The following is a 26,668-nucleotide window of genomic DNA, read 5'->3' as shown; positions in this document are numbered from 1 at the left end:
GATGCACAATATGGACACATTAAAATCATATTTCCCCAACATAAATAATTAAATTTTGTGCAATATTCATGTTGGTAAAACATTATTTTAATGCATGCAACCAATGTCCGTACTATTTATTTTATCTTTTTTATGTGAATCCAACAAACTTCTTTTTTTCCCCACATAGGGGGACCAAAAAAAGTTATTTTAAGCATTGTATTTTTTTTTAGTTAATCAGTAATCATAATTTTAATTGTTTTATGTAAAATATGGGAAAAAAAACATTTTTGGGCTGGCCTGCTCACTTTTAAGTCATTAAGAAACAAGCCAGTTTAGCACTGGTGGACTAATAGTGTACACAATCTGCTGTTCATTGACTAAGATGATTGCACTCCATTTTGGAAATGAGGAAAGCATGTAGAAGATGGTACTGAATTTCATAAATTTCATAAAAAAGTTAGTGCACTTGAAGTCCAAATGCATTTAAATCTTATTTAGGTAAAAGTTAGTTACTTAAATTATTCTTGGCCAAAATCTGATTATTGCCTGTTATATGGGCACTTAATGTAATTGCTTTGTGTCAAATATGCGATTGATTTTGAATTGGATTTGGCCCAATTAGTCGTGACCTAAGCAAAATATGTTTGGGAATCAAAAAAAAAAAAGAGAGATAAAGTAGCTTTATGCTGTGTGGCCATCTGAGGCAGCTCCATGGCCCCGAGCAAAGTTTGACCTCATTCGCCACATGATTGTTGGCTTTTCCTGTCACGCTCTCAGTTTATCCAACAGCAACTCATGTACAGCAGCCATAGTTTCATATGCACACTTCTTAACAATGTGAAAATTACAGGCACGTGCCCCTCCCCCTTACACGGCACCAATAGTGCGCATACTCACTGCGCTTGTGCTCAGAATGCTTGTGTGAATGTAAAGTGGGTCACATTCCTGACAGAAGAATCTCCTGTGTTGAAGCACAGCAGGCTGGCTTGCCAGGGCTCGTTTCGGCTGGGTTTTTTTTGGTCTTCCTCATGAATGGCCCCAGTTCACATTTAATTCTTTAACTATTTCACCCCAAGCTGCTTTATCATCCAATGTACGTTGTCAAAAATGATTGTTTTATCAGTAGTATGGTAAAACATTGATTTAAATATGGTGGTTTCTTGATTCACAAGTTTAATACGTTCCTTGACCAAGTTTGTAACTCAATTTGAAATTGAAATCCATTGTAGCGCCATTAATCTGTTGTAGCCCCAAAAATCCACCACATATATTTTGTTTCTAATAAAGACAAATATCACATTTAAAATTTTTAAAACAACGTCAAGAAATAAACTAGTTTCATAAATTAATTGCTGTTTGTACTTCAGTATTAGTGTTTTGCATTTAAGGGGCATGGCCTAGTAAGTGATGTCAGAAACTGGAGCCTGATTGGCAGGTAAGGCCTGCTACAAACCAAGCGACGTGACTGATTAGTCACATAGCGTGCAAGTTTTCGCACTCTTTTTCATAAATGGCTATTTATTTGCAACAGCAAGAGCTCTGGTCCTCTGTTATTGTGTGGCGAGATGTATTCGGTTTTGCCGTTTACATGCACCACTACATTAATCAGAACAGCAATTTTACAGCCGTACGGTGTGACTTGCAGATCATCACATGGTTTAACAAGTTGGAGTTCTTTTGTCTATGTATCACTGTAGTTGCGTTAAAGGGATTTGCATAAAACAATTTTCATCAGCACCACTTAGGGGAAAAAAATTGTGTGTATTTTGTCTCCTTGCATGCCCATTTTCCTTTGCTCTGGGCGTTGTCATCATCCCACACTAGAAAAAATGGGTCCTGTGTTTTTGTGTATTTAAAAAAAATATATATTTTAGTGTTTGCCGATGAAACTCTTCTCATATCATATTTTAATTATCTTGAGCATAGAGCCATCCTGAATCAGTAACTCGATTTCTGCAGAATGACTCTTTGATTGGACCTGTGTTTCATGACAGTGGCTGTTATACTTTCTCAAATCCATTGATTGACAAATATTTATTGATGCCAGCAAAATTAGCACAGAAGTAATGCATTTCGGAGACCATTGGATGGGAGTTACAAAAATAAGTTGTTTTGTTAAGGCATGATGACATCACTGCACTAATTCTGATCGTGTTTAAAGATGTTTTTATGGTTTAATCATAATCAGAAGTGTGTCACGTGCGGGCTTGGCCTAACCCGAAATATAAGCATGAAAATACGACAAGAAATTCCTGTGGTTGTGCTGATTTTCATTTACTGGAAATGTTCCAGTTGCACATGTGAAGCTAAAATCCCCTCACATGATTGCTAAAGCTGTCCCGTGATCATGCATATCTTTGTTTTTCCTTCTTGGCACATCCCTAGTGCATAGATTTAAAATGTTTATGTTAACTGGGAAAAATGTACACCCAGTTCTTAAACATTTTAAAACATGATCGAGCTCATCTAATCCGCTTGCTGCTTTGGTTCCTGTTGATTTTCTACTCAGTGATGCAGAAACAAATGAGCTCAATATGTTCCTTGGGAGCTTGGTGCCAGATGAAAGCTTGTATGCTAATACAACAAGTTTGACTGGTTTTGCTTCCGTTCATCCCTTGGCGCTGTCTTTAACAAACGATCAAAGGGCAGAAGGTGTGAGCGTTTCGTGTTTATTACAGATGGCGCTACACTGAAAATGTTTCTTGCGTACAAAGACCCCAATTGGAGAATGGGGGAGTATTTTACACGTTTAACATCAGTAAACTCTAAATCTAAATAATTTTACAAGGCCCATTGGAATGGAATCTGGCAATTTTTTTTAACATTGTGCATTCAAAACTGCTGCAAAAACTTCTCTTTTGCAAGAAAAGAGTTGTCGAACCCCATCCATTAACCCACTGATTTGTGTTGGAGTTCACATTACAGGCACCCTTTTACAATAAGTAGGCCGCATCAGTAAGTAAGTGGAAAGAATACAAGTTAGGGGACTCACGTATTCCACTGCACACTCGTCCATCTTCATCAGTGTTTTCTTCCAGTTGCTTCCTTCCCACCTGTTTACTTACAAGCTCTGCCAACATTCAGAATGAGGAAGGGATCCCCAGGCATCCCCCAGAGGCTTTTGTGGATGCTTGTCCAGCTGGTTGCTTATGTCCATCCATTTGCTAGCATTTTTTCTGTCTGATTTCTACACTTAAATACAAAATAATTCCTCCCAGTAAGACTGTCAGCGTCGTACAACAATAACTGTACATACAATGTGTTGAATAACATTTTAAAACTTCAAGTAAAAAAATAACCAGTGTTAACATTGAGGCTTAAGTACTATAAAACATGTATTTTAGTCACTATCATTAGAAAGTGCACTTTATTCTGTGAATGACTGTCTAAGTTGCCATCTGAACTTTTCTTTTTTTTTTTTTTTTGTGCAATAAAGACTAGCATGTCAATCAATGTGTTCCTCTGTGAGTCTTGGGTTCCAAATGAGCCCTGATGTACTGAATACCAGAGGTGGGCGCACCAATGAATTTTGAGCGTCCGTCATTCGGCAATCGTCAACAGTCAGGACACCCTTCCGTCATCGTCAATATTTTTAGCCGAACAACATTGTAATTGTCAAGCCGTCATTCGTCATTCCCTCAGCGAAATGGACGACTGCCATGGCATCCGTCGTTGACTGACGGGCCTTCTGTCAGTATTGACGCAATGCCCACTTTTCCCCCCAAGCCTAACTTTAATGTCAGGCTCGCATGGAACTCCATGCGGTAGACATTATGGATACCTAGTTGTAGAAACTGCATAACGTACTTCCAAAGTCATTGCTTGTCAGACCAATTACCATCATGCTTTCATTAAATAAAATTCCAAATGTATTAAAAATACAAGCAAAATACATATTGAAGTAAAATGAAGGTTTTGAGTCATTGTACTTTGTAGTCATGGTTTCAATTGAGCTGCCATCAATTGCAGTGTGTAAAATGGAGATCGCTAATTGGCTGTACACGCTAAAAACAGTTGGGTCAAAAGTAACCCAATTATGGGTCAAAAATGGACCAATCCACTTAATGGGTCAATTTGACCCAAATTTCTGGGTTGTTTTACACAAAATGACCCAATTTTTTGACCCAAGTAAGGGATCTGACCAATATTTCCGAGTTATTTTACACTAAAAGACGCATTTCTTGACTCAAAGTTGGGTCAAATAGACCCAAATAGAGAATCTGTCCTTTTTTGACCCATAGTTGGGTTATTTTTGACTCAACTGTTTTTAGAGTGTAGCTCGCAAATGCAAATTGTTTCTCATCTGGGTAAAATCGCCGATGACGTCACGCTACGGCAACTCCAATCGGACTAACTGCATTGCAGCCCATTATGTAAGGGTGATGTGCTCAATTAGTAGTTCAATTTAATTGTTGAATTCACCTGGAACATTTTTCTCTATGTAGTAAATATAATGACAATTAACTGGACTTTGATTTGTGTTTTGATCTTTTTTGATGAAATGGGGAAAAAAAGATGTACACAGGCAGGTTACTGGAGGGGGGAAAAGTAACAACTGTTTTGCATTTCCTATCTTAACAGCCAATCACAGCGATTGTCACCAACATCGATTTGCATAAAAAACAAAATGACAGAAAATTCTCCTAATACTGAACCATTTTAATCACTGCCTTTAAATAAATTCGCTAACTAAAGTCCTGGTTAGTGTGCGGAGGATTCTTTTTTTCTTGTTACACTACACGCGTTCCTGCATGCTGCCCAGCAGGAAAGTAAGACTAGTGGTGGCTGTGCAAGGACATTTCCTCAATATGAAATAAATAATAAATATAATATAAAAAGGTTATTGTGCCATTTAAAATAATAAAATTCCAATGTGCCAGTGCCCCAAAGTGGCCCAGGCGAGGGCACTTCATAGCAGCTCGCAGCTCTAGTTTTGATTTATTTTGTATTGTCATTGTTGACAGTTTGATTGACTGTTACACTAATCTTTGACCTCATTGTCATACGTCACCCACGACATCGTTGCACACAAGCAGTCACTGAGTAACTTCTTCTTTTTTTTTTTCTTTTTTTTTATTGAACCGTCTGAGCCAGACCCTACCTACCTTGAAGCCTCTATCCTAGTACTCAGTGTCAACCTCAGTGCAAGGACCTGACATAGCCAGGCCTCAACATGATTATTTTTTTCACTCCAACTATTTTTAGAGGTTGTTGGGTTATTTATGATAGTCTTTGCCTTGAAGCATTTTCTGCTCTTCTGTACTGCTCTACTCTTGACTCTCTTCAGAAGGGACTGACTCTCACAGTAGCTGTCAGTAAAACAAATCAAATGAGAGCCTGGATTAGTGATAGACCGATATGTTTTTTTTCAAGGCAGATACTGATTATTAGTAGTCAAGGAGACCGATATTTCAAGCTGATATTCATTTGCAGTAAAGGGAAAATAGTAGCGTCAACATTTTAAAAACATGACTTTTTCTTGTAATTTTAAACATCTAAAGAATTGACAGCTGTGTTTAAAAAAAAATAGAACAAAAATTGCAGAGAGCATCCAGGGTCATCAGCATGTTAAGCTAAATTAAAAACTAAGCAAATAAATAGTCTGTAAATCAAGTTTTCCAAAAATGTCAACATAATTTCTTTAAAAAAAATTGAAATAAAAAGTAGGGATGCACAATAATGCTATTTTCAACTGATTATTTTCAACTGATACCGATAAACTGATAATTTAGAAAGTGCTGTTAAAGTGCCGATAACCGCAAAATAAACTTGAATACAAATGTACTTTCGAGTCCTACTATAAGTCTAATGTACAAACACATTGAAACCTTGTGTAAAGCACAATGTAGCTGAATTTTTACGTTATCTCTGCTTCAGACTACCAGTAACTCATTTTGAGTTTGCCAAAACAAAAGTCATGTTTTAAAAAAGCAACAAAAAACTGCAATGGTAACATTTTGGGGAGACACAGTAAAGAAAGCCCACACTGGCGTGTCGCCATGATGCATCTTCTGTAAACACGAGGTTGCGGGCATTATGATGTCACAAATATGCGACACTACCATAGGAGAGGGGAGGGGTTGCGGAGTTAGGCACAACTTGACCCACAACAAATGGAACAAAATGGCATGTCTATTATTATCGGTGGATTTCTTTATTATCTGGTTTATCTGTATGACGTCAAATTGGTCGATAATTGCTGATGATTATCGGCGGATTTCTTTATTAATATGAGCAAGCGCATTGTCACGGTGAAGAAGCAGCAAGCTGCCCTGCCACAACTCTCTCTTCTCTTCTCAACCACTGAACAAAGCAAAGGTAAAATTTTTGTAGATGTGCTAATTGGTCACTTCAAAGAGGAAAAACTTGTCATATGGGTTTCACATAAGTCATAAGGAAGTCCCAGAACTTTTTTCAAAAAGTTACTGGAGAGAATCCTGAAAAGGAGCAAAGCACTAAAATGTACTTACTGTCCTAGTGTTGCTAGCCACACGGCAATTGCTTTCATGAGGTCAGTAGTGGCTAAATGTTTTCCGCCACTGTATGTCTCATTATCTTGCACTATCTATCTTTTCATGCAACCTGAGATTACCACAGCTTTTTTGCTTAATAGACCTTAACATAAGCTTGGGGCTTGGCGAGGTTTTGTTTCTAGGCATCTGTAAAAGCGCGAAGGCAGTAGAAACACAACCATTAATTGGTTAACTTGGTATTTGCCAAGCTTAGTGTAGGAACCCTGACTGAGCCTGTGTGCGCTGTGGTTGTTAGACATGGCTGTCGTTACATGGTGTGCAAAAAGTGAAAGAGGAACCACTTCTCTACAAGACAAACACTCTGGAAAGTAGGTCAGTGGGTCTGAGTGCAAACTGCTTATTTCGTATCATCTCGGATTTGTAATTTTCATAGACCTAATCCCTCCTCCCCAATGTTCTGCTGTCATTCCGAACAGAACATTGAACTTTAAAACAACAAATAAAAAGCAACCGCAATCAAATACCAAAACTATCCAAGCTTTGTGTTTCTCTCACATGCATGTACAGGTCAGAGCAGTCATTCGCCTCTCACTTGAGGTTGAATTTCCTGGACAGTCTGGCTGGTGGCCAAGTCTCTGGGGTGTTCAGGGGAGGTCTTTGGCAGTCAGGAATCAGTGGGGCAGTCTTACTGGACTAAATTTCCAAATGTTGAAAATGTAGGTCACGCCTGGAAGTATTCAGGAAATTTGAGTAGGGCGGCTATTTGCATTCCAGATTTTTGGTGCACTGCCGACAGTAATATTGCTGTTTCCTATTCCTATTTATATGTGGTGACAAATTTACAAGCATCACTAAAGATATTAATAAGTTGTTTTTTCAAACACTTCAGCTTACACAGTACAGAACTTGCTTTTCATCCCTAGCTTTGTCATGAATGTAGACCTCGGTTAGCTTTGTCCACACAGATGACGTAAGCTAATTTGCCATACTTTATCGTTTCATGCCCTACCATCATTCTTGCTGTGCAAATAGTCTAGTGCTTTAATTTATGACAAAGATTGTGGCTTTAGTGGAATAGGAAGTTTTTTCTCTCTGTCAGATGCATCTTTTTGACCATGCCAAAAAAAAAGTCAAAAATAACTGAAATGGTAAAAGAGTTTAGTGCTATAGCTCAACAAGTCTGTCTTATTATGTTTTACAGTAATTATTTTCATGTTTAATGTATTTATAGACAAATATCTGAATTCTCTTTACTAGAGCCCTAGCAGCATCTGCTGCATCGTCCCAATAGACCCTTTTCACACTTCCGCATTTTGTGGCCGGAAATACGTAATCGTTACGTTTCGCGACTTCCGGTGCCGCTCACAGCGTCTATAATGGTGCAGGCGAAAAATAAAAGCCACTGTATCGTACTGGGATCCTCTACCTGCGTTTTAAAGTTAAAGTACCACTGATTGTCTCAGCCACCTAAGTGGGGCGAAATTCTTTTTCTGCATTTGACCCATCCCCTGAAGGAGTGGTGAGCAGGAGCTGCGCTCGTGAATCGTTTGGTGATCTTTCTGGCTTTTCAACTTTATTAAAGCAGCCTTACCTATCATTTCATTCGTTTCCCTGCAACACGGAACTAAAACAGATGTGTATTTGAGCGATTTGGCAGCAGGAAGGACCACATTTTCTTATCAATAAAGTACAGCACACACATATGCAGTAGGCACTAACCTCCGAGGATTTCGTGTTGGAGCTAAAGTGTCAGACGCCCGAAACCCAAGGCTGTTCCAAGCCTTGATGCAAATCTTACAGTGTACATGTACAAGTTTACTGATTAGTTTTTCCTAAATTTTAGTTTAAAATTTTTTGTAATAATTGACTTCTAGATTCGTATCGGTATCGAATCGACTCATGACCTATGAATCGTGATACAGATCGAATCGCAAGCTACTAGGCAAGTCACACCCCTACATATGACTGTTATAATAAAAATACAAGTAAATTAATGTCAAATATTGGAATATGTATCGCCTTGAAGATCATGTATTGGGTTACATCATCATCATGTATTGGGATACATATGTATATGTATAGCGATACGTATCGTATCATGAGGTTGTTGGCAATACCCAGCCCTAGTCTGTGGCAAGTAAGTTTATTGAGAACTAATCATGGATGCCATGTCTCAAATGCATTTGTTCACGTAAAGAAAATAAAAATGTTATGATGATGAACACTGATTCTTCCCCCCCAACGTAATACATAAGGAACACAACACTACTATACAGTATTGAATTTACAAGTCACTCCCATGCACACTGTACATTTTGGGGCAGGGAGACTCTCTTTTGGAGGACCATCGCAATCATTTTTCATCTTTTAAGTTTCATATTTCGTAGCTCATGTTTGATTTTAATTTCATTCCACTTAAAAGAGCATTAAGTGAAAATTTGATAGATGTTAACAAAGCCCTATCCTGATATGTTTGACCTAGGACTACAGTTTTTGCAACACCCTGAGATGTACAAAAAAGACTTTGGTAGCCATACCATAAAATGTACAAGAGAGGTGAGCCATAAAAATTTGAATGTACGATTTTGGCCCATTTTTCTTGTCTTTTTTTTTTAATTTATCCTAAAATTTTTAATGTTTACAAATGTGCATGTACACATGGGGGAAATTTTGAAGTTGTAATCAACATTCCATACATCATCGGTGCAGTTAATGAATGAATTGTCTAATTCTGTTCGGTCTTAAGCGTTTTCTTTGTAACTCTCACAGGACCGAAAACTATCAAAGACTGAGCGGCAACGCTTTAAGGAGGAAGCGGGGATGCTAAAGGGCCTCCAACATCCCAATATTGTCCGCTTTTACGACTCCTGGGAGGGACCTTCCAAGGGCAAGAAGTGCATTGTTCTGGTTACTGAACTCATGACTTCGGGAACACTCAAAACGTATGTATCTATAAAACTGTCATTTCAGTTAATAAAATACATGATTACAGACTGATACTGTTACATACTGTAATGTCTGGGAGATGTAATTTATTTTATTTTATGTTTTTTAATTTTTGTACATTGTTTAAGTTATTTGAAGAGGTTCAAGGTGATGAAGATTAAAGTGTTGAGGAGCTGGTGTCGACAAATCCTCAAGGGGCTCCACTTCCTTCATACTCGTGCACCTCCCATCATCCACCGTGACTTGAAGTGCGACAACATTTTCATCACGGGCCCAACGGGATCTGTAAAGATTGGAGACCTTGGACTGGCCACACTGAAGCGTGCATCTTTTGCCAAGAGTGTTATAGGTATGACCCCCAACATAATTTCTAACTACTTGCTGGGGGGCTGTTCTGTTTCTGGAGTCACGAAATGTTAAACTGAAATGGTGTCTAATGGGGGAGTCTTTTGACCTGATGACATAATTGTTTTTGACGATGTGGTTCAAAAACAGACCACAGCGTTTCAGCTGTCCCTCAAACCACAGCTCAAATGTAGGCCAATTACTGTGGTAATCTTAGGTAGATCACCACAGGGATTTCACACTTTGTTCATTCAAGTATTGGTCATTGTACAGAATATTTCGATGCTTATCCAAAGTAGTTTTTTTTCCAGGCACCTACTGAATGTAAGTAGCGCCTAATTTTCTCCTGCTGTTAATCAATAATATTACTATAATAGTTGTTATGGCTTCTTGCAGGCTAACCTGGCCATGGCTAAAGGTATGGCCGTTGTTTCTGTCTTAGACTGACTGGTCTTGTTCTGTGGTTTGGAAATATGTGGTCTGTTTGCCAATCAGGCACATCATGTTTAACAAATCTGTCTATCGGTTTGCCTCAACAGGTTTCCCCACTAGTGTTTGTCTTTTACTGTCTTCTAAAAATATTCCAGGACTGCCGATTGCTTTTCCCTGTCGTTCACATTCCAGGGAGTTCTCCACCACTTTCTCTCTTGTTAGCTTTTTGCTTAAAATGTAGGCTCTAGCTACAGCTGTGCCCCATTCTGCTGTTTGGAATAAATAGGGTACTGCTGGTCAGTGAAGAAAAGTATGAACTGTTATGGGCCTGGTAAGTCTTGACAGTGTGCTGGAACACGCATCAGTTTGAACAACAAAAAATGCATTCCATTAAACAAATAACGTTTTTCTGTGTATGACCTAAATTGAGGGTAAACTGTTAATAACTAGGAGCTGATGTTCAGGGATGCACTGCTGGGAATAGTAACTAACTATGGAAGATACTTCACTCAGCCTTGACCATAAATAACATATTAAATCTGCAGGTCAAGGAGAAGCTGGTAAGTCAGACTTTATTAAGGTAAGTGTGGTTTTATAAAGCGCAAAGTGTATGGTTTGAAGGTAAGCTCTTGACCGAAGTTCATTTCCATAGCTAGTTGTATTTCTCAGACAAAATTGTTGGCAATGCTTGGAATAAATAACCTTTTTGGCATTCTTGCATTTTCAAGTGATTTATTCAAATGTGGCGTTACTGCCACTTGCTCGAAATGTGGCGTTTCTGTTCATCAGCTACCTCAGAAAAAATTTCCATTTCCAAAATTGAAGGTCCTACACAGACAAACATGTGCCCTCTACTCTACAGTGTAACTGAGTTCAGCTTTTCCCTCCTTTTTTTTTTTTCTCTTTGTTTGCCTTCCTTCCCCCTTTTTTCTCTCTCCTCTCTCTTCCAACTTCCACCTCGCAGGGTCTACCCCAGGAGATGTCGTCAGACTGGTCACTCTTCTCATCCTCCGCTTCCTCAACCCTTCACGGGTTAGAGGAGCAGAGAAGAAGCAGTGGGTTGAGAAGCCCACGCTGTCAGTAAGGAAGAGAGTTCTGAATAGTTGTTTTGATTTAAGGTACCCCTGAGTTCATGGCGCCTGAGATGTATGAGGAGAAGTACGACGAGTCAGTGGATGTGTATGCCTTTGGAATGTGCATGCTGGAGATGGCCACCTCAGAGTACCCTTACTCAGAGTGCCAGAATGCTGCACAGATCTACCGCAGAGTGACCAGCGTAAGTCTTCGTTTTAGGTCGCTCCCCTTTACCTTGCATTCTTCCCATGTGCCAAGAGTGCGAAATGTTCCATTCTGGAATTTACTGTCTTTTCACCTAATCCAATTTAGCTCCTTTTGTATTACAAGGATTGTTTTATACACTTAAACAGCATTCCAGAGTTTGACTGACTCACAAATCTGTAGAAGTCCCAGAGGAACCATTCCTTCTTAATTGCCATGTGTGTTGGAGAAGCGTGCAGAATTCTGGCATGGACAGCTGAAGGCTGAAATGCATTGTTTTGTCATTTACTGTGTGATTAATCTTCTTGTTGGTCATTAATGAACAGTAGTAACAGCCGAATAATTCAAGATGTCATATTATCATAACATACTACTACTTCAGCTACATGATTCATACAGTCATAGACAATAGGAGGCTGAACCTTACTTAGCCTTGATTCACACCTATGGAAAATACTAGGCCCTCAATTGATCAGCCACAGTATTTTAAAGCATTGCCAACATACTGTGCTTGAAGCTACACTGATCCTCCAAAGGTAATTGAAAAGGCTTTGGGCAACCCAACACAGCTTGGCCATTGTGAAACAAAGTCTTATTGTGTTGCTGTGCCGACATTTAGGAGGTGTCGCGTGTTCTAATGTTACATATGTCTTCCCTGAGGTGACTGTGCATTGTTCTTACCATTGTCTCAGTCACCGTTTTAGAGTTGAGCGTGGTTAATTATGCTGCCATTAGTTTAATTAATGTAATTATATGTATCAGTTTTGCTTTAACTTGTATTCAATATTGCGTCTAGTCACTGTTGAACAATCACCGACAGACTATTTTTAACCATAAAATAACTGGCAGAGGAAAAAATGAACCTGCTACAAAAACATTAGTGTAATCCTTGATCTTCAGCTTTTCAGTTACAAATAACCATGCACCTTTTGTGTAATTCTGGCAACAGAGGGCCAAACAGCCACACCATCGCTGTTGGCCAAGATAATTATGTAGCGGTACAAAGGGGTTCAAAGAAAAGGTATGGGGTTAGCTTTCAAATTTAGATCTAGCCCATTTAGGGGAAAACTATTCTCATTCAGTGTTCTGTGTTTCCTGTAGGGGGTGAAGCCAGGCAGCTTTGACAAAGTGGCCATTCCTGAGGTGAAGGAGATCATCGAGGGATGTATTCGCCAGAACAAGGATGAGAGGTGTCGTATTTAAGAAGAGCACATGACATTTGGAGAGAATCTCCGACTTAACTACGGTTCACATCAGCTTCTTACATTCACTTCTTTTCTCGTATTTAGGTATTCAATCAAGGACCTCTTGAATCATGCCTTCTTCCAGGAGGACACAGGTGTCCGCGTGGAGCTGGCTGAAGAGGATGATGGCGAGATGGAAGCGATTAAGTTGTGGCTTAGAATTGAGGACATCAAGAAGTTAAAGGGAAAGTACAAAGACAATGAAGCGATTGAGTTTTCCTTCGACCTTAGCAAGGACGTCCCGGACGACGTGGCTCAGGAAATGGTGAATTTGACTGTTATTATTAGGCTTAACCCTTTAACCCAGGCTTCCCCAATCCTGGCCATTGAGGGCCGGACTTCTGCAGGTTTTCATCCTCCCACGTACCTGATTCGAACTCAGGATTGTTATCAGGCTTCTGCAGAGAGTGCTGATGAGTGGATTATAGGAATCAGGTGTGTTGTAGTATGGAAACATCTCACACTTGCAGGACTCCGGCCCTCAAGGACCAGGATTGGGGAAGCCTGCTTTAAACCTTAAATTCTTCTAACTCATAAATGATCTTTACTGAGGTTGACGCCATGTGGCTGTTTTAGGTTGAGTCCGGGTATGTATGCGAAGGTGACCACAAGACTATTGCAAAGGCCATCAAGGACAGAGTGTCTCTCATAAGTCGCAAGAGAGCACAGAGACAGCAGGTGTGTTTTTAGACACCAGTTTTGTTTACATACTCTTTTCAAACATGCTTCACAGCCCAAATGCCCATTGAGGGATTTTAATGCATTTGGTTCTGATTATCTTTAAAGGTCAGAGAAGATCAGGAGAAGCGAAGTATTGAAGAAGAACAACTGTGTCAGATACAAACAGCCCAGCAACCAAGCCACCCACCCAGCAAAGAGTTGCCTCTCTCCCAGTCGGTGCCGCAGCCAGCTGCCTATATTCCTCTTCCACAAGCCAACCAACACGGCACACCCATGCCGGCTCTGCCAGCATCCCAGCAGAGCCTTCCCAGTGCTACCTACAACACTTCTCAACCCACCCAGCTGACGGGCTTGACACAGGGGGTCTCTTATGTCCCCCAGTCGACTGGGCAAGTCCAAATTCAGAGTCAGAGTATGGCTACAAGTCAGCCGGAGTCAGAGGAGCCTGAGGCTGACCAACATCAGCACAGTGGCGGAGGTGTGTATGAAAATATTACTATATTTGTATATTACACTATGGATGCGCTGTCGATGCGGTTGATGGTTTGAATGTGCCCTATGGTATGGATTTGGACTCTGCCGTCTGTTTGCAGTAACACTCGCTGATGATCATCGTGTCTGCTTCAGTGTAAAAATGGCTTTAAGCACGCACATGTGCGTCTACGTCGAGCAATCACCCATCCACCTTGTTTTCCTGGCTGCTCAGGAAATATCGGGGAAATGGCAGTCGCTTAGCTGCACTTGCACCACACCAGCTAAGAGTCGCAGCTGACTACCTAGCATGGTTAAATAGACTGAGGAGACACTCGCCAAGGTCACTAATCCTCACCTCAATGATGACGAATAAGATACACTCTTGACAAGTTTGGTTATCACTAAAGGACGATGACAATTACAGTAATTTCTGGACTATAACCTACTACTTTTTTCACTTGCATTTGATCCAGCGGTTAATGCAAAGGTGCGGCTAATCCATCAGATCACAAGGGGGCGCACTATAAAGGAAGCGCAAGAGCGTCAGGCAGAGCAAAAACAAACCAAGTGAACCCAAATGCAGTAGGAGAGACAGAACAAGAGTGAGACAATTTGCGCCCTCATTATGGAAAAGAAAGTAGCGGGAACCCGGTGCGGTAACATAAAAACACCCGCGGCTTACAGTTGGGTGCGCCTTATGTGTAACAAACTCGAGTATTCCCCAAATTTAGCTAGCGTGTCTTAAAGTCAGGTGCGCCTTGTAATCCAAAAATTATTGTAGCTTTTTTTATATATATTTAAAATGACACAAAAGACGGTACAGGAGGAAACATGCTAACCTCTGAGCTAATGCAGAATAATACTACATTAAGTTGCCTAGGTTATACAGTATACCTTTAAGATGGAACAGTGTGAGATTGCAAGTAATAAACTATGAATTGCAAATTAGCATGTAAATTATTAAGCATTGCGAAATTAATACAATGGCTACACAGTAAGCTCGCATGTTTGAAAACCGAAAATTAATCTGCACGATAAGTTCAAATGTATTAACTATAATCAATATAGGCAGTGTTAAGTGTTCTTTTGCACTATTTTACACCATAGATTGCAGGTTTTTGAGTTTCAAGATTTGTACGATAAATGGTGCAAAAATTACTACTTTTTTTTTTTTTACTCACTTTTGTTATGAATGGAGCTAACGTACCATATAACCCTTTCAGAAATACTTCAGTTAAAATTTTTAGACTTGTGTTCCTATTTCAATTCATCTTGTCACCATGCAAGTTAAACTGAGAGAAAGATTCTTACTCCCCTACCCCCCTTCCAAAACCCTGCTAGTGGCACACGTAGGCGACAGACCAACTGGTTCCTCTGTCCTCGTTGCCGAAGCTCAGCCTGCTCAGCCCGGAATGTCCTTCTGCGCTCCTTCCAGTCAACAGCTTCAGCCCCAAGTGCCATGCCCTCAGACACAAAACGACCAAATGCAGCAGCAGCATGTGTCAGTGGTGAGTCATTTTCCAAATGGGCTCGATTCCACTGATGGTGAATCAGAACTACCAATCCATATCGATTTTCTATTTATGTTTTCCTGTCCAGTTTTCCCTCCATGTGGGCTTGTGATGCTTCTAAATCTGTTTCACACCTGTTCAACCAACTGCATTTCACATGCAATGGAGTAAATAGTACTCCTTACCCCAAAGCTCATAGGCTGTGTTCACACTGCAGGTAATAATGCTCAATTAGGATTTTTTGGCCAAATACTTTTTCCCCCTTATGTAATCGTTAACATTACATATTAGTTGCGACCTGTGTCTGCTGTGTGAACCATATTATGCATGCGCAGAAGAAATTACATCACTCACAACATTGTGTTCACGGAAGTAAATGTGTATGGTCCAGAGTGTCGGGGCCACAGACTTTCATAAGTCCGTTGTCGGGGCTCATGTTTTATCATCTCATATCTAGAGATAGGCCGATACCGAATATCGGTAGTCAAGGAGACCGATAACCGATGTTTGAAGCTGATTATTAATTTGCAAGAAAAAGTTGGTGCCAAAATTTTTAGTAATAAAAACTTGCGGGCTAACTGTTAACGCACACGCTAACTCCCAAATAGCCGTTAATTTGCGAGCTAACCATTTGCGAGCTAACTTGTTAGCCCGCACATTACTCCCAAATAGCTGTTAATTTGTGATCTAGTAGCTAGCTCAAGAGCTGACTTAGCCCGCACGCTAACTCCCAAATAGCCGTTATTTGCGAGCTAGCGGTTAGCTCAAGGGCTAATCATTAGCCCACACGCTAACTCCCAAATAGCTGTTAATTCGTGAGCTAGCGGTTAGCTTGAAGGCTAATCATTAGCCTGCAAGCTAACGCCCAAATAGACGCAAAATCACGAGCTATTGCATTGTCAACTAGCAGGGGCAACTTTATTTAATACAAATGGTAGAAATTTTAAGTTACCTTTTTAACTGCCCTGTGGTCCGTCTGCATTCGATCTTCTGCATGTGAGCGTCTAGAGAAGAGCCGAGCTTTTGCTGCTTATTGACAGTTAGCACTGCACGAGCAACCAATCAGATAAATCTAAGTTAAATATAAAGTTGCAACTAATACTCAGAACAGCTTTGCAGATTCACGTACATCTCCTGAGTACTCCCCCCGCCCGTGTGGAGCACATATTGGACTTTTGATGACGAATAGGTCTGATGTATGCGACCTGGCCGTTCAGCCTGAGGTCACATTTTAAAAATTCAGATATGTATCCGATCTAGGACCACATATGAAAGGTCAGATTTGAAGAAAAAGAAACGGACTTCAGACGTTCATACCGACAAAAAAAGTCAGAACCAGATACGCATTTGGGGGGGAAAAAAAAATCCGATTTGCCTCTCATTAGCCTGCAGTGTGAATGTAGCCTTATCAGTCATCTTATTTTTACCTTTGTCATGCTGATGTTTTATCTTTTGTGTTAAAGGGTCAACCCCAAATGCCAGGTCTCCAAGCCGAACTTGTCTCAACTCTTCCCAGCAGCCAGTCTGTCCCAGTAGCCCCACAGCAGGTATTCACAGGTTTATATAGTAATTTTCTTCCGGGCAGTTTCACACCAAGTCAAGAAGCACCATAAAATAACCTGTTTTGAGGAAAAGCATTGCATGGGCTGCAAGTAACACACTTGCGTAAGTCTATTCACTCACCTGTCATTATAACAGCACTGCAGTGTACTAAGAGGAAATTGTCATATTTTCACTCTCTAAAGGCATCCATTTAAACAAATTTGTCAGCTATTGCTGCAGATGATTTTCGGATAATGTTGCGTTAACGATTCAAGCTGCTATGTGCTGGCTCGGGTGGCAGTGATGGAGCAGGTTCCGAATCCCCAATTCATCGTTTGCTTTTTAATTTCTCCAATTTCCAACTTTCGCACTCTTACCCTGTCTTATTTGTTTCTTATAGTATGGAGTATACTACCAACCATCACTACCCTTTAAGGTACATAAAATGTCTCATTTTTCTTCCTCGCTTTTTTTTGTGGGTGCGTTTAATTGATGTCTGTTGCCTTTTTTTTTTTTTTTTTTTTAGCTTTTCCATAAAACATGTTACAGCCTCCGCATAAACATTTTTAAAAGTCAAATAACTTGGATATACACCAAAATCTGTACTGTATGCCTGTTGAATGTCCAAGATCAATGACAAACTAGACAATTAAAACAAACTGACAATTGAGTACTGTTAAAAAACACACACAAAAATGGTAAGTAGATGAAATGTGTCTTCTAGACACGATGCTTAAATTGTAAAGGAATCAAGATTTCAGTAATTAGCTAATTAATCCTTAATCTTTGGTCCTTGTAGATTCCCACCCAACAAGTGATAATGCCTCCATCCTCTCAGTCATCCCCTCCACCACCATCACCACAGCAGCAGCAGCCAGAGAACAACTCGGTCATTCAAAGCTCTTCTCTACCACAGGCACAGGCTGCAACTCAACCGTTACAGGTGAGAGCATACATATGTATTCATTCATTCTTTTATTCCACTCCCCATTTTGCTGCCTACATTTCTCACACAACATTATTTTTGCGCTTCTCTGTGATTCTCATTACCATGGCTGTCCCATTTTGTTTTTTATCTTCTGCTTGTTTTGTCATCTCTGCATGCTGATCACTTCCTGCATGACTGTTAGTCTTGGGCCAGTAGTCCAAATTCTTTTATCCTGTCTCCACCGCCCAATGCAGAGCATCTATTCTTCCTTTATCAGGCATCTTGCCTCTCTGCACTGCAGGTACTCCGTGCATTGTATCAATGTGTGTGGTTAGGTATTTGTGGTTTAGGTTGTAACATTTTGGCTCCAACTCCTTACTCTTTTTTTCATTATTGAAGGTTGAGTAAAAAATGTAAATAAATTAGAAATGCAACAAATAATCAACAACTAATCAATGATCAAATCAATTCACAGTTATTTTGATAATCGACTAATGGTTTAGAGACTGTTGAAGTTGAAATTCCAATAATTTATACAAATTTATCTTCTTAAATTAATATTCTCAGACTTCTGTAGTCCTCCATAAAGTCAGACTGATTGTTTGTGTTTCATCTGTTTTTACTTTGGAAAACATGATCAACAGTTTTGCATTTTCTTTAACAAACCAGTAGCAGAATCATAATCAATTTGTTTGCATTCTCTGCTGTCAATTTTTGAGAAATTGGATTGGACAATCTGATTCATTGATTAATCCAGAAGATAATAGACAGATAAATCACTTATTAGAATAATTGTTAGTTGAATATATGAGAAAATAGTAGAAAATATGAGATAATAGTTTAGTGTTATTTCTTGGTTACTTTTTACCACCATCAGACATAACAAACATACCATGTTGTGATAAAAAAAAATTATAATATATTTTTTTTTGTATATAACGCTAATTGGATAGATACTGTAATCATCTTATTAGGAAATTGTTGTTTTTGGGAGAAATATTTTGTATAGATAATATAAAAGTAAGTCCCTACTTGGTGTTGGTATCAGTAACTACTCTAGAGTTGAGTTCTCATACTGGTATCAGTCTGATAAAAAGTGATATCAAACATACAGGTAGTGCAGAATTATTAGGCAAATGGATATTTGACCACATCATCCTCTATGCATGTTGTCCTACTCCAAGCGGTATAGGCTTGAAAGCCTACTACCAATGAAGCATTATCATTGATGTGCATCTCTATAATGAGAAGGGGGGGGGTATGGTCTAATAACGGCAACACCCTATATCAGGTGTGCGTAATTATTAGGCAACTTCCTTCTGGCAAAATGGGTCAGAAATGAGATTTGACAGACTCCGAAAAGTCAAAAATAGATGTCTTGCAGAGGGATGCAGCACTCTTAAAATTGCCACGCTTGTGAGGTGTGATCATCGAACAATCAAGCATTTCATTCAAAATAGTCAACAGGGTCGCAAGAAGCATGTTGAAAAAACAAGGCGTAAAATAACTGACCGTGAACTGAGGAAAATCAAGCGTGAAGCTACCAAGATGCCACTTGCCACCAGTTTTGCCATATTTCAGAGCTGCAACATCACTGGAGTACCCAAAAGCACAAGGTGTGCAATACTCGGGGACATGGCCAAGGTAAGGAAGGCTGAAAAACAACCACCACTGAATAAGACACACAAGATAAAAGGTCAAGCCTGGGCCGAGAAATATCATAAGACTGATTTTTCTTAGGTTTTATGGACTGATGAAATGAGAGTGAGTCTTGATGGGCCAGATGGATGGGCCCGTGGCTGGATCAGTCAAGGGCAGAGAGCTCCACTCCGACTCAGATGCCAGCAAGGTGGAGGTGGGGTACTGGTATGGGCTGGTCTCATCAAAGATGAGCTTGTGGGACCTTTTCAGGTTGAGGATGGAGTCAAGCTCAATTCCCAATCATTCTGCCAGTTTCTGTAAGAAGTGGTTACAGGAAGAATTCAGCATCGTTCAAGAAAAACATGATTTTCATGCAGGACAATGCTCCATCACACGCATCCAAGTACTTCAATACGTGGCTAGGCCGAAAAGGTCTAAAAGAAGAAAAAATAATGACATGGCCTCCTTGTTCACCTGATCTGAACCCCATAAAGAATCTGTGGCTCCTCATCAAATGTGGGATCTACAGGGAGGGAAAACGGTGCACCTCTCTGAACAGTGTCTGGGAGGCTGTGGTTGCTGGTACACGTGTGTACACAATGTTGATCATGAACAGATCAAGACACTGACAGAATCTATGGATGGCAGGTTTTTGAGTGTCCTCGTAAAGAAAGGTGGCTATATTGGTCACTGATTTGTTTTTGAATGCCAGAAATGTATATTTGTAAATTTTGAGTTGTTATATTGGTTTCCCTGGTGAAAATAAATAAGTGAAATGGGTATATATTTGTTCTTTGTTAAGTTGCCTAATAATTATGCACAGTTGATAGTCATCTGCACACACAGATATCCTCCTAATATACTAATAATAAAAAAGCCCCTCTCCAACTTTCAAAAATATTTAGCTTTGATATTTATGAGTCGTTTGTGTTCATTGACAACATAGTTGTTCAATAATAAAATTAATCTTCAAAAATACAACTTGCCTAATAATTCTGGGCACCCTGTAACTAGAAGTAACACTACACACACGCACACATACTCCATTCTCAAAATTCTTTAATTTAACTACCGCAGCATAAATGCCAAGACAAAACACCCGAGTTAATGGCGAAGTGAGGTTTACCGTCTAGTGTTGTTTTTCAGGCCTCTGCCACTCAGTCAACATCAGCTGAGCAGTCAGCAGCGAACTCCTCTCTTGTGCCGCCGTCTGTGGAAAGGTAAGCAGGAGAGATTCATACTTTCAGAATAGAAGCAAGTTATCTTGTACATTTCTCTTATGGATATGTCTCTTTTTCAGCTGTTTGTCAGACGCAGCTTCAGGTCTAAGTGACGGCAATGAGGGCTCCTCAACATCAGGAGGCCGCCACGAGGGCCGCTCACTAAAGCGGTACCAGCGACGGTCCGTCCGCAGCCGCTCTCGTCACGACAAGGGCACCAAGGCCAAACTGAACGTTATAAGTGTAGGCTTCTCAAATCTTTTTCCAGATTTGTTTGTTGTTAAACTCCTTGCTCCGACACAAATTGAACGCAAATCTTTTTTTTGCAGATCTCAAATGCAGGAGACAGAGTGGCAGAGTGCCAGCTGGAAACGCACAACAGGAAAATGGTGACTTTCAGATTTGATCTTGATGGTGATAATCCAGAGGAGATTGCACAGATAATGGTAATATATTTTTCCTTTAAATATTACTCAGAAATGTATTGCTGAAGGATTTGAAGAAATAATGTAATTTCGATTTTATTTTTTGCCCTAAATATTTAAGATATAGATATTATATATAGATATATTTAAGATATATCTTTGCACAAATCCACTACTTCCTGAACTCAATATCACTCCTTCATTTCCTGTCTTTCATGATTGGACAAACTGCTTAATCCAGGTGTGCCTGACCTCAGTAACCACAACGACAATGGAGTGGTACTGAGTTCAGGGAGTAGTGAATTTGTGCAAAGAGCCCATTAATATGAAAGACAGTTTATTTACTACAATTACAGGTGTAAACTTTTCTTTCATATTTCCAGTTTTGTAACAGGGATGTGATTTTTCCGCTAATTCGCGGAATTCCGCTTTTTTTATCTCCCCCCCCCCCCCCAAAAAAATCAGATTTTTATTTTTTTATTTTTTTTTTAGTAGTTCATTGTGTATGCACATGACTCCGACAGATAACATCTTCTGCTATAACAAAGACATTTGTGGTATGCTCTAATATGAGTTACTTTTCATTTGGTCATGATACAATTATTTGTTCATGAAATTTGAACTCTTCAACATTATTTATGTGTTAACTTAGTAATCACATTAGTTAGATATGATGATATTCTCAGTGATAGTTTTTAAAAGCAAAGACAGTCCAATGTTTTTGAATGTGACTGATTTTGAGTTGACTAAAACTGCCATTTTATATGGGATAGTTCAATATACATTGAAAATTTATGCTGTTGTTTTGTCTATTTCTTTGTCATGGCATTGAAAGTACTTAAAAACACGGAAAACCCATGAGCTCCGGGGGGCCTTGCCCCCCGTGTCCCCCCACCAGGGCACTGCCCTAGACCTAGCTGGGTGCCAGCGGCCCCCAGACCCCCGGCTAAATTTTCAGATAATTTCACTTTGGTCAAATCACATCCCTGTTGTAAGCGTTTACTAGAACATAATTCTGCCATACAGATACAAACATACAGTATTGGAACGACAATGTTAATTCCTTTGTTGTAGACTCAAGTCGTGTCTTTCAGATCAAAAAGTGAATATGAGACTAATGTTCAGAATTCCAGATTTTATTTCATGATCTTTACATCTAAATGTATTGAACAACTCAGGACAGAGAACCTTTTGTTTGAACCCACCCAGCAGACATTATTAAATTAACTTCAAGTGAATAACATTTAATATTTGGTGGTGTAACCCTTACTTGCAATAATTCCATCAAGCCTGCGACCCATTGACCTCACCAAGTTGTTGCATAATTCATTTTAAATGGTTTTCAAGGCTTTTACTGCCGCCTCTTTCTGTTCTTGTTTGTTTCTGGGGGTTTCTCCCTTCAGTCTCCTCTGCAGGGTTTTTTCCTGGATCAAAATGAGGCAGAGGTGGTATCATCCTGACTATGATGGGTGACAAACTGATTATAGATTATATAATCTATTTATATTATATATTATATATACTGGTGCCAATACCAGTCTTATTTTAAGATATCGGTACTCGCGGCGGTGACCTATACCATTATCAGCCGCACTCCTGCAGCTATTTTACGATCGGGACTAAAAATGAGAAATTATATGAATACAAAGTTGCCATTAATTGTTGTCACTTTTTAACTACAATCATTAAAAATTCATCCACTAGCACTAAATTGTAAAAATAGTTCAGCGTTGTTGTAAAATACTATTATGTTTATTGTATATAATGTGTTTTTATGACTTTATGACTTTGGCAATGGCTGGAGCGCGCCACCTCTGGAAATGGGCATGCGCAACGGTTGCTCCATGATCTGTTTCTTCTTCGGTATATTAAAGTTTTTAAAAAAAAAAAAGTTAGTTTTTTCTTTGGTTGTTGCTTCAAGTCTTTCCGGTGCATTGCTGTTGATATAGCGCCTCCATAATGGCGCAACACTACAACTGCAGTTAAAATGCGTTTCTGCCAAGCTCAATCAACACAGCTGGAGTGCTGTGTTGAGCGATATCAGTGGCTCAGGCTGGAGGTGGTGTGCAAATTAGGTGGAGGTGGCCGCCTTTTGTTCCCTGGAAAAACCCTGTTTAGGATTTAAAATGCAAGCTCCATCCGGTTTTGGTCTCGTGCTTGACTTGGCCAGTCTAAGACCTTCCACTTTCCCCCGCTGATAAAGTCCTTTTTTTTTATCTTGGCATTGTGTTTTAGGTCATTGTCTTGTTGCATGATGTAGCTTCTCCTGATTAGCTTGGATGCATTTTTCTGTAAATTGCCAGACAATTTAAAAAAAAAAGTAAAAAATTTTTAGACCTGAGAATTCTTTGGGGGATGTAGTGTTGTGGCAAGGACCTGTGCTGGACACTCAAAGGGCGCAAAAAAGAGTTCAGTTCTTATGCAAGCCCTGCATCTGAGTCTCCTGATGCTATGGCATAGCTGCATAAACACAAAAGATGGCAGCTGGGAAAACACAAAATACACAACACACACGTATTTCTTTTCTTTTTCTAACATGTTAGATAGTAGCCTCATGGTCTTGTGAAACCAAACATTCCGCAGTAGGCTTTAATTATAGTGTTGACATCTTTGCCTGCTCTGCTCTGCTCCGCTCCCATTGACCATTCAGTTAGCAGCCTTTGCAGTTTACGTTTTAACATATTGCAATCATATTGCAAATGCAAATAATCATTTAATCCTACTTGTGTTTGTTGTCTACCTCTAACAAAATTAGGATTTACTTATGCTTGTTTGCTGTTTCAGGTTGAGAGTGAGTTCATCCTGGAAAGTGAGCGAGAATCCTTTATCGAGCAGGTCCGTGAAGTCATTGAAATGGCTGATGAGAAAGGAGAGGGCATGAAAGAAGCCTTTCCTCAGGTAATTTGATAGTTTTTGTTGAAAATGGACAATCATAATGAACTAATGATTGAAAATGTATATTATGTTCATTGACAAGATAAATGTAAAGAAATTCAACAGACATAAACAGATTCCATAAATATACAACAGAAAGGTTGTAGGCAGAAGCAAAAACTTAACTTAATTTTCTGTGCCTAACCCTCTAGCACTACAAAACACAAGAAATAAACATTAAATCAATAATTATGAAATTATGAAAAAAGGCACCAAATCAAAATAAAGAGTCACCTCAAGGCTCTCCACGGCAATGTCTAACCTTGCACGTAACCTCTGACAAGCACAACGACAACAGTAGTAAGGAAAAACTCCCTGCTGCATTTTTCAATTAATTTGTCAGTACTGTAAATGTGGCAGTTCGTCGGAGTTTTATCAAAGTTAAAAATTGTGTATTTGTAAATTTTGTAATTTTGAATTATCAGGTAACAGTTAGAAGCTCTCCAATGGCCCAAAATGACAAGAAATAATCAGCAACATCAACCCAATTTATACCATTTTATAATTTTTCGATTGGTGAAAAACTTAAGCTACATCGAGACCCATTCATTAGTTGGTGCGACAATGCATACGCGTCTTTTAGATCAAATTTTAAGATTCAAATCAGTTTTCGTTACACCCCTAGTAGGTAGTTAAAGGCCAGATTGACACTTGCCGTGTCCAATGCCAATGCAATCCCTATTTTTCACAGGCTATAGCCGATCTGTTCATTAACTACAGTAGCTGTTCACTCGCATTGGCAAATATCCGATAAGCATCTGAATTTAATCCACATTTACAAGAGGCTTGATTGTGATCTGAAGGTAGTTTTGATTTTCCTCTGCTGCCATGAGTCATAAGCCACTTAATAGGAAAAACATCTAAATGCTTTCACTCAAACCATGCAGTGTGAATCAAACCAAATTGTCATTTAAGTTCTTTACCAGGCTCATGTAATTGTTGGTCTATCCACAGATGACTGAGCTTCAACAGCAGCCAGAGCTTTCAGTTCCCATGCTGCCTGGTACACAGACCTTTCTCGTTCCCATATCAATGTGAATTATTTTGCCACTTAACATCTAGCATGTGCATATTCCCACAGGAATCTCGCCCAGCACTACAGCCCAGGTAGTGCATTCAGCAGGACGAAGGTTCATTGTAAGCCCAGTACCGGAGTCCCGTTTGAGAGAGCAGTTTTTTGGTGCGTCCTCGGCTAATACTTCTGTTGGTGATGAGCCTGGCCCAGGTACGACTATACAGTGGTGTCATGACTTAAGAGTGCTCCAGCTAAACAACTTTTCCAAATTATGAGCCGTTGCTTGCCCAAAATTTGTGTTATAAGTTATCTTCAGATACACTTGCACTGTAGTGAGGTAAAAATAATAATAAACAAACAAACAATAAAATTATGTAAGTAAGACACTGCAGTGCCGATTCGCATTCTGCCATTTATTGAATAGGACTTTCAAACACACAAGTAGGCCGCATTTCACACTCAGACTTTTATAAGGCCACACCTTTTTAAGGCACAAATCTGACACAGGAATCTTAGTTACAGTAATTACACTTTGTAAAATCAGTTAGCTTATTTGGTTTCACTTATACTCCTTTATTATGGTTTTATACAATTCAGTGCTATTTATCTTAAACTGCGTTATTAATATCAGTGACTAGTCGACTAGCTAAATAAACGTTTGTGGCAGCTAGGACTGATTTATCGTTTTTGGAACCGAAATTGAGATCTCAGACGTGAATTTGAGATTGTCAAAGCTGCGGTTGTGTAAAGGGCTCCCTCAGGCTCACCAATCAGCGGCATGCCACAGTGGAAAGACACACTAACCAGCTCTTAAATGGTTTGGGGGGAGGAGGAGAACGCACCGCATCTATGTCACGCTGTTGCTGATTAACCCGGAAGTCTTCAGTCCACCAGTCAGTAGCACGCGTTGGCACAGCTAAATTTGCATATGGCACTGATAAAAGTCGCTTGCCTCAGCGGCTTGGCTGGAGGTAAAACGTTGCAGTCGGTACCTGAGGACTATATTTACTTCTGTAAACACTGCAACGTGATGTCGTTGTTTTGGGTTCACGGTACTCGATGTGTGCTTCTTGCACATGCTAGTCACATCACGGGCGAGTTGCGTTCACATTAGTAGTCACATTTGTTTTTGTCATGTGAACAAGTAAATAAAAAGATTAGATTTAACAAACAATTTGAATTGGGCATCACACCCTGCAATGTGACTTATATTCAAAGACAATTCTAATAGCTTTTTTTTTTTATGTACTTTTCCTGTAAAATACAACTATTGAACAAAATGATAAAAACTGACTTGGCTTTACAGACATCTTACTTATATAAACAATTTTCAAAACTCCTCACTCGGTTTAGTTCTGACGTGCACCACACTCCAACATTTGTTTGTGAGGCCCTGTGGAGGTAACTTGCTCTTAGATGATACGCCAAAGACATACAATATGTTATTTTAATTTGCTTTGCTAAGTGTGCAAATTTCTTAAGACTCCTCTAACAAGTATCAAGCAAGTAAAACAGAGAGTAAAACTACCCATAGTCTGTTTATCCACCTTGCCAGTGACTCAAAGTTTGGCCGAGGTTAAAGGCCGCCACAGGAAGT

At 39.6% G+C, this 26,668-nt stretch overlaps 1 protein-coding gene across 6 annotated transcripts in view; it reads left to right on the top strand.

Annotated features, from left to right (window-relative positions):
- The window catches only part of LOC144053687 (serine/threonine-protein kinase WNK1-like), a 50,785-nt gene that overhangs the window by 9,939 nt on the left and 14,178 nt on the right, over positions 1 to 26,668 (top strand). For 4 of the 6 annotated variants that reach the window (XM_077568397.1, XM_077568392.1, XM_077568393.1 and 1 more), the window contains exons 3-20: positions 9,225 to 9,397; positions 9,530 to 9,750; positions 11,297 to 11,454; positions 12,558 to 12,646; positions 12,746 to 12,965; positions 13,277 to 13,378; positions 13,487 to 13,859; positions 15,197 to 15,363; positions 16,830 to 16,913; positions 17,309 to 17,344; positions 17,708 to 17,851; positions 18,039 to 18,137; positions 20,624 to 20,697; positions 20,778 to 20,940; positions 21,027 to 21,143; positions 23,907 to 24,020; positions 25,011 to 25,059; positions 25,138 to 25,281. In XM_077568397.1, coding sequence (XP_077424523.1) covers positions 9,225 to 9,397; positions 9,530 to 9,750; positions 11,297 to 11,454; positions 12,558 to 12,646; positions 12,746 to 12,965; positions 13,277 to 13,378; positions 13,487 to 13,859; positions 15,197 to 15,363; positions 16,830 to 16,913; positions 17,309 to 17,344; positions 17,708 to 17,851; positions 18,039 to 18,137; positions 20,624 to 20,697; positions 20,778 to 20,940; positions 21,027 to 21,143; positions 23,907 to 24,020; positions 25,011 to 25,059; positions 25,138 to 25,281 — 2,527 coding nt within the window. The remainder of the gene's footprint in view (positions 1 to 9,224; positions 9,398 to 9,529; positions 9,751 to 11,296; positions 11,455 to 12,557; positions 12,647 to 12,745; positions 12,966 to 13,276; positions 13,379 to 13,486; positions 13,860 to 15,196; positions 15,364 to 16,829; positions 16,914 to 17,308; positions 17,345 to 17,707; positions 17,852 to 18,038; positions 18,138 to 20,623; positions 20,698 to 20,777; positions 20,941 to 21,026; positions 21,144 to 23,906; positions 24,021 to 25,010; positions 25,060 to 25,137; positions 25,282 to 26,668) is intronic. The other 2 variants (XM_077568396.1, XM_077568398.1) reach the window with 2 other exon arrangements.

This window comes from Vanacampus margaritifer, chromosome 6 (assembly GCF_051991255.1).
Source record: "Vanacampus margaritifer isolate UIUO_Vmar chromosome 6, RoL_Vmar_1.0, whole genome shotgun sequence".
In the NCBI taxonomy this organism is placed as follows: domain Eukaryota; kingdom Metazoa; phylum Chordata; class Actinopteri; order Syngnathiformes; family Syngnathidae; genus Vanacampus; species Vanacampus margaritifer.
Note: the sequence above shows the minus strand (reverse complement) of the source record. Positions and strands in the feature narration are given on the sequence as shown.